Here is an 8,631-nt window from a genome sequence, read left to right on the forward strand (position 1 = left end):
CATTGACTCTGGTGCTGACCAGTGGGACGGACAGCTGGGAGTGGTGGGGAAAGAAGGGGCATCTTTCCTCGCTGGTGTGAATAGTATGTTACTTCATATTGGCTAAAACTTGACAATGCAGGTGACACACACTCATTAGGGTGTTTTCCTTGTGCACCCCCCCAAGTGATGAAAAGTGCAGGGTGGAGAAGTTGGCTCAGGCTTCATGCACATGCCCAGGGTGCTGATGGGGACCCAGGAGAGCTGATGGGGCTCAGCCCAGCAATACCACTGCCTCAGGGTCTACATGAATTCTGGCTTGGACAGAATCTGCATCTCATGCCTCTCAGTTCTCTCCTGACATGTCATTCTGGAATCCCGTGATCTTTGCTCCCTAGAGAAAGAACAGAGCAGAGAGGAAAAATAATTTGACCTAATGAAAAGGGAAGTAGGGATGTTAAGAGCTAACAGTTATGGAGAATGTATTAAGAATCAGACATTATGCTAAGCACTTTATATGTAATACCCCTCACCTTCCTTCCCCACCATTCACAGCCCTCCTTCCTACTGGTCAGGACCAGAGCCCAATGGACAGAGACATCACTGGCTAAGAGGTAGGCACTGCTATTAGCCCCTTTTTACAAGTGAGGAAACAGGTTTATGGAAGTTAAATAACTTTCCCTAGGTCACGTGTAGCTATGAATCAGCAATGGCAGCATCAAACCCAAGCCTGAAACCATTCTTCGATTCTATCACGGAGACAAGACGAAAGGGGAGGGGAGGGGAGGGGAGTGCGGCCACGAGCGAGAGGCCAGAGGCAAGGGGGGGCAGGGATGGTAGCCATTCTAGTACTTATCAATGATTTTTAGGATCATTGAGAAATGCTACCATCCATAATTCTAGAAGGACTTGAAAGACCTTGTCAATTGATGGAAGAGAGATCCAGTGGAGGGCATCAAACCCAAACCTGAAACCATTCTACGATTCTATATCCTGTGTATTTTTCCACCTATTCCGTGTAGCTTGTGCAGTAAAACAGCTGAAAAACAGCAGACTGAGTAGATGTGGGAGGGATCTAATTTCAGCTCTGCAACTAATTATTCATATAATCTCAATAATGTCATGTAACCTTGTGAGCCTGAATTTATCTGTAAAATGATAATAATGCTTCATGTTCTGCTATCACCAAGGCATTGTATTGCGACAACTCATGTAGAGAAGCTTTGAACTAAAAAAAAAGGTCTTCTATATGTGACCTGATTAGGATGGTTGCTATAAGAGGTGACGTAATGTAGGAGAAAGCATGAGCCATGGATGAGGCTGGATTTGAATTTGTCGTACTAGCGGAACATTTTTGACCCTCCAGTGTCTCATCTGTAATCTGCCAGGGAGCTCCGGCATGAGGAAGACACAGGTTGGAGGTGACTGCAGTGGGCATTCCCATGTCTGACCCAGGCAGGAATGAAGATGGAGCTGCTGAAAACACAGTAGATGAGGGGGTTGATGGCGTTATTCAAGGCCGGCAGGTTCTGAATGATCACAGAGCCATAGAAACGCTCCTTAGTGTTTGGAAGGAGGCTGAAATTGTCCAAGATATCGAAGAGGAGGTTCGGACTGCAACAGCAGATGAAGGCTGGGGAGAAAAGAGCCGTTAGCACCATAGCAGCCCACAGCCCAGGGGGCCCTCTGTGTTGGCCCTGATTGCAGCTTCAACTAGGAGCTTCCTTAGCACCTGGAATCTCTCAGAAATATTTAGAACAGTTGTGTGTGTGTTAACATTAATGTCATATTTACTTAAACACAGACATCTACACATACATACATTACATCCCACAGATGCATTTCTAAAACTGAGTAAATTTGCTGGAGCTTCTCTATTTGTAAAGGGAGGCTCCAATCTGACCACTGTAGGGATTACTGAAAGGCTGGGAACTGTTGAGCATGGCCTTAGCCTCTCATTCTACACAGTGTGAAAGGAAACCCAGCAAATCCCTTTGGAGACTCTATGGGAAAAGACAGAAAAGGGAGCACTTTGCCCATATAGTGACTCCTGATTTGGGGTAGATGAGGCGAAGGGTGGTACCTAATGTTTCGAAACACAGCCTGGCTAAGTCACAAGATTCTCAATTTTCTTTTCCATTTCTAAGTCAGCCACTCCAGAAAACACCCACCCTATACCTCTTACAAATCAGTTGGTGTGGGTGAGACTCTGTCTGATTTCTCTTTGGATCCAAATCCTCAGAGGAAAGGGATGAGAAATGGAGATCCAGAGTGTGATGGCCAGTTTTATGTGTCACCTTGACTGGGTCATGGGGTGCCCAGATATTTGGTTAAACGTTATTTCTGGTTGTTTCTGTGAGACTGTTTCTGAATGAGATTAACATTTGAATTTGTAAACTAAAAAAAGCAGATTGTCTTCTCCACAATGAGTGGGCATTATTCTATCCACTGAAGTCTTGAATACAATGAAAAGGCTGAGTGAGACTTCCTTGGTGGCTAGTGGTTAAGAATCCACCTGCCAATGCAGGGGACATGAGTTTGATCCCTGGTCCAGGAAGATCCCCCATGCCACGGACAACTAAGCCTGCGTGCCGTAACTACTGAGCCTGTGCTCAAGAGCCCAGGAGACACAACTACTGAACCTGCACTCTAGAGCCCACGAGGCACAACTACTGAGCCCACGTGCCACAACTACTGAAGCCCACACACCTAGAGCCCATGCTCCACAACAAGAGAAGCCACTGCAATGAGAAGCCCGTGCACTGCAACGAAGAGTAGCCCCCGCTTGCTGCAACTAGAGAAAGCCCGTGCTCAGCAATGGAGACCCAACACAGCCAAAAATAAATTAATTAATTAATTAATTTTTTTAAAAAAGAAAATATCTTCCTAACACTGGTTAGGGGAAAAAATTTAAATCAATAAAAAAGGCTGAGTGAGAGGCGAGTCACTCTGTCTGCTTGACTATCTTCTAGCTTCTCAGTTTGACTCAGACTGAAACTATACCTTTAGCTCTCCTGGGTCTATAGATCTGGGCACTTCTCGGCTCCACAATCATGTGAGCCAACTGCTTATAATAATCTCTTTACATATATATCTATCTTTTATTTCTCTGGAGAACCCAGATTATTACCACAGAGATAAACCTTCTTGGGGTTGACTGGACGCACACATGTGCTCTCCTACTTTCTTGCTGCATCCTCTCCACCCTTTTTCTCCCCCTTTCTCACACATAGGATTTTTCCTCAGAGAAGTCAGGCTTCCTTTGCCATCTGGCTGCAGGAACCAACTTTCCTCCCTAACACTTTGACTGACACTTTTTTTTTTTTTTGCGGTACGCGGACCTCTCACTGCTGTGGCCCCTCCCGTTGCGGAGCACAGGCTCCGGACGCACAGGCCCAGCCGCTCTGCGGGACGTGGGATCCTCCCGGACCGGTGCACAAACCCGCGTCCCCTGCATTGGCAGGCGGACTCCCAACCACTGCGCCACCAGGGAAGCCCGGACTGACACATTTTTTACCCCAGACCTTAGCAATCTATTAAAACGGAGCAATTCAAACACAAAGACCACTAAACATTCTGGGTTCAGGTGGTGAAACCTGGCATTGGCCCAGAATAGTGGTTCTGGGGCATGGAGGGGCAAAGCTTCCATTTGGGGGAATTTTTAAAATGCATGTTTATGTATTTGTGTGTGTTAGAGGAGGATTCTGGTTTTCCTAGGGATACCGGTCCTCCTGCACGATGCGGGCAGTCCCACCCATGTCCCATACATCCTTCAAATGTTATGTAGCAGAGAACCCCGTTTATAATGACCCCAATCTAGAAACCTAACTCTGTTTTATATATGAACACAATATTTTAAATAAATACTGAGTCTTCCAGAAGTGTAATTCCCTTGCAAATAGAGGAAAGATTACTTTGTTTAATTTGGATCTTTAGCAGGATTTGCTCACCTGCTGGGAAAATAAAGTCACTGGCAGCAATACTGCTTAGGTTTCATGTCTCCATGAAAACACACCTGCATTGGTTTCCATTTGGAGCTATGACTACTTCATTGGGCCCAAGTATTTCTATATTGAAATCTGTGTTATTTTATTATAAATTATTTTCTTTCTATTCCTCCTTTATACTATTGTATATTGATCCTTTAAGAATTATGTTAACTAGATAGTTTTATGTAGACATTTCATTTCAGGGTGGTAAAGGGGCGTTACAAAATATTTGTTATAGGAAGGAGTGGGCTGTTGACACTGGCTGACCTCCTTGTGGACAGCACTGCTCTCTGACTAAAGCGAGCCCAGTGCCTGGGAATATAGTCCCTGATTATGAAAGGCTATATTGGCTCTGAAACACATGTATAAGATATGTTTCCTAACTCAACATCCAGGGAATGTGCATCTGTGCTTCTGTTATCTGGGAAGGCAAGATAATCTTTGATCTACCTCAGAAGCTTCTGGGAAAGGATTTTGAGCCCTGGTGGGTGGTATATGCTCTATTTCCAGGTCTGCCTGCAGTGTTGTTTTGTGACTATGTTCTGCTCGCTGAGTCACACTGTTTGTGGTCTGTTTGGCATTTTGCAGCTGCATTTTAGAAAGGTGAGCTGGACGGTTCTGGTGATTTGATATACACTAGAAGAGCTAACGTGAGAGCTATGCTCCCAGAGCTCCCAAGAGCTGCAAGAAGGGTAGGGAGGGGTAGTATTTGAGCTAAATAAAAAGGAAATGGTATAAATCCCTTTTCTTCTTGCATAACCTCATTCATTCATTCAACTAATATTAATCAAGCACCTAGTGTGTGTGGACCCCCTAAGGCCTTGGTGATAATAATGTAAGGAACACAAAAGCAAAAGTCATTGCTCTCAGATTTCTTATGCCAGCAGGGGAGACAGACAATAAGCAGATCAATATCTATCCTATACTGTCAGGTAGAAGTAGAAATACGAAGAAAAATAAGGTAGGGTAAAGATTACAGAAGAGCTATTTAAGACTTATCAGGGAGGTCTTTCTGAAGAGGTGGTATTGTTGGAAAACAAGATGATGTGAGGGATAAGCCATGCCACCATCTGAAGGCAGAACATTACAGGTGGGGGAAACAGTGCAAGGTATGAACAAGTTGACATTCTGAAGAAATAGCAAGAAAACCATTGTGACTGTTATAGAATAGGAAAGGGGGAGAGCAGGGGAATGGGGCTGGAGACTTGGCTGGGGGATAGATCACAGAGGCCACGCAAGACATGGGAAAAAGTAGGACTTTATTCCAATGTAATGGGAAGCTATATGTGGGTTTGCAGGGTAGTGAAAGTGTCTGATTTACATTTTTAAAAAGATCACATTGGCTGCTTTGCAGGGAAGGAATAAGAGAAGATCAGCTGCGGTGTTCTAGGGAGAAGTTGGTGGGAGCTTAGACCAAGGAAATAATTGTATAGATGCTGAGAAATGGTTGGATTCGAGATCTCTTTTGTAGGTAAAGCCTCTGGGCCTTACTGATGGACTAGGTATGTGAGGTGGGAGAGAAATAGAATCATGACAGACAGATGATTCTTAGGTTTTTGGTGTGTACACTGGGTGAAAGATGCTGTCATTTACTGAACTGGGGGCAATAGGAGGAAGAGTTATCTTGCAGGAGGTAGGAGAGCATGAGACTTCTGGGTTTTCATGTCGAGTATGATAAGCTTATTAGAAATTATACACAGAGATTTCAAGTAGAAATCATAGATATAATTTCCAAGCAAAGGAAGTGTTCCAAAGAAGGACGAATCAAATGTTGCTTAGAAGTCAAGTAAGGTAAAGATTGAGAATTAATATTTGGCATTTTGTTGGTTGTGGTGACCTTGATAAGGATGCCTTTACTAGAGTAATAGGAAAGAAAGCTAACAGAAATAGACTCCAGAGAATGAGAGGTGAAAAGTGGAGTTCTGCTAGAAAAGAGAGTGTTAAAGAGGGTCTGTTATGGGAGAGTTTATCGAGGGAGCTATTACAGTATGCTTGTGTGCATACGATCCAGGCAAGGGAGACATCTGTGGGGGTGAGGAGATGACTGGAGAAGCAAATCTTGAGTTGGCAGGAAGGAATGGGATACAGGGCTCAAGTGAGCATTTTGGATTTAGAAAGAAGCAGAGACAGTTTATCCATGGTAATAGGAGAAGAGACAGATGGAGATGCAGGTAGGTCCATGGATGTGAAGGCAGGAGCATGAGGAAGTTCTTTTCTGATAGAGTATTTTCTCAGTGAAATAAGAATCGGTCATTAACTGAGAGGGTGGGAGGGAGAGAAAATTTTGAAGGTTTGAGAATAACAAAGAACGTACACCAGTCTGACATATATTAGGTACTCTAGAAATGCCTTTTTTGTTTTTTTCCTGAGATGAGGTGACTTTATGGGTGTTAAGAGCAGAGAGAAAGGAAAAGGAAAGGGAAGACGACAGTAGGGTGGAGAGAAGATAAGGCATCCGTTAGGGAAGGATTTATAGCGACCTTGACATTAAATATCCAGAAGAAATGGAAGGCCACTTCTGTCTTCCTCTGGTTGGGGAGAGTGTGCCTTCAGGAAAGCAGCTGGGTCAACGGGATGATGGTGAGCATCAGCTTCAGCCAGTTATGTCCTAATTGATTTTCTCCACATTACCCACCCCAGGGCTGTGGTGGACAACAATATTCATAAAGAGAGTGATTAGAAACCAAATGTCAGCCCTTGAAGGAGGCATAGATGGACTGATTAGCTCCACATATTCTTATCTAAGCAGACAAAAGTAGAAGTGCCTGTAGACAAATTTTTTAATTGTATGGGCTCTCTACCTACCAGGTTCTAGGTACAAATTTGCTTTTGGAACGTCCACACAATTCTGCAACAGAAGGAGGGACGTTGCTTACCAAGAATGATGACAATGCTATACTTGATGGCGTTGATTTTTGCCTTTGAGATGAGCCCTCAGTTGGAAATGGTGCACCGCTTTCCATCTGCAGGCACAAAAGGACAATGTGGTAAAATAAATGCTGCTTCTGCCAATAGAAGCATCATAGCTTACACCCACAGTTGTCACGGGACCACTTCCATCTTCCTCGCCTATGCCCAGGAAGACCCTCCTTGGACATTTTCCTAAAGATGGCTCTGGGCTGGATGCTGGAAACTGCTCAGTTTGCAGCTTAATATAAAATGCAAATGCGTTGGGGCATCCAGACTCTCTCAACAGGCTTGGCTGGATGCCCTGAATCAACTGAAGCTGGAATTAGCCATGTGACCATAGGGGGCGATGCTGAGACACCCGTCTTGTCCCTTCAGCAACCTAAGGCAAAGCGGTTTGCCTAGAATTGTTACCCCAGACTGACGTACTCATTTAACTCAGAAACCCTACTCTCAAGAAAAGCTCAAGCGGGGCTATAATAAAAACCTGTCCCAGGTAGGAGCCTGGTTATAACTTTAAGCCTATGTGGGTTGTTTGATAGTAAAACATGTGAGAGTTAAATATAAGAATCCACTAGAAGGTAAGCTTAATGGAGACAGAGACTTTGTTGTTTCTGCATCCTCTAAACTTAGTGAATGATGAATAAATATTTGTTGAACGAGTTAATATAAACCTCTCTCTAGTCAAGAAATGGTGGTAAAACAACTATTGATTAGGATGGGCAGGATTCAGTGCAATAATTCTTAGTAGAAGGAGTAGTTAGATGACAGATTTGGGGATGGAGATGTTGTACTCAAGGTGCCTTGATGTTGTGGGAGAGTTTTTACTGTCAGGGCTTCTGCCAGACCGTATGGTGCCTTTGTGAAAATTGTGAAAAGGTGCCCTCTCTCTGGATATATGCAGACCTGCCCCAGGGCATACCCTCAATGAGGGAGTCATGGATAGAATGCTAGCCCCACACACCCTCAGCTGGGTGCCATTGATTAAGGCTCAAGGGGCACAACTCTAGTGGTGGCCCAGGTCAGAGGCCCACCCAGGGCACCTAAGTCATATGGGGCAGGGCGGTTATACCCTAGAGGCCACCTACTGTGCTCGCTGGTCCTCATTACATCGTTCAGATTTCACGTTTGAAGTGTATTTTAAATCCTCATGGAAACTGGTGTGAAATTTACCTTTGCACTATTTATTCTACCCCCTCTCCAATCCAATCCAGTCCGACCCACCAAGCATAGCCCATCTGCTAAGAGATAAGGACCAAACAAAATAGGCTAAAATAGAGTTCCTCTTCTCTAGGAACTTTCAATCCAGCAGGAAAGATCACACACTCCGCACACGGCTGGGTGAGATGAGAGCGACGAAAACCAAAAACCGACTATGAACGAAGAAGGAAGGCATCCCCTTACCGTTAGGCAGAGGAGGCCGCGTGGCAGAGGCAGAGATTCCCAAGGCAGAGCTGGGGGTACGGGCGTGGGATTGGGAAAGACGTGTGAAGCAGAGAGAACGTCCTCAGCCAAGACACGGAAACAAGAAAATGTAGGAAGCGTTTGGACCTCGGTGAGTCATCTCGCTTGGCTGGAGCCTGAGGACGCTGGGTTTGAGAGTGGGGAGAAGAACTGAGGCCAAAGTGGGAAGACCTTAAATGTCTCCCTGAGGAGTTTGGGCTGAATTTCTGAGGCAGCAACAAGCCATCGAAGCTTCTGAGTGTTTTCACAGCGGCAACACTTACTCACTGGAGAGGACAAACTGTCAGCAGGA

The 8,631-nt window shown here is 44.8% G+C and overlaps 1 protein-coding gene across 1 annotated transcript in view; it reads right to left on the reverse strand.

Moving 5' to 3' along the window:
• Positions 1-325: 325 nt before the first annotated feature.
• NPSR1 (neuropeptide S receptor 1) overlaps positions 326-8,631 on the reverse strand; it is a 148,223-nt gene continuing 139,917 nt past the window's right edge. The window contains 4 exon segments of the mRNA XM_007446132.1: positions 326-373; positions 513-613; positions 1,406-1,612; positions 6,845-6,931. Coding sequence (XP_007446194.1) covers positions 326-373; positions 513-613; positions 1,406-1,612; positions 6,845-6,931 — 443 coding nt within the window.

The sequence above is a fragment of the Lipotes vexillifer genome, unplaced genomic scaffold (genome assembly GCF_000442215.2).
Source record: "Lipotes vexillifer unplaced genomic scaffold, Lipotes_vexillifer_v1.1 scaffold822, whole genome shotgun sequence".
Taxonomy (NCBI): Eukaryota; Metazoa; Chordata; class Mammalia; order Artiodactyla; family Lipotidae; genus Lipotes; species Lipotes vexillifer.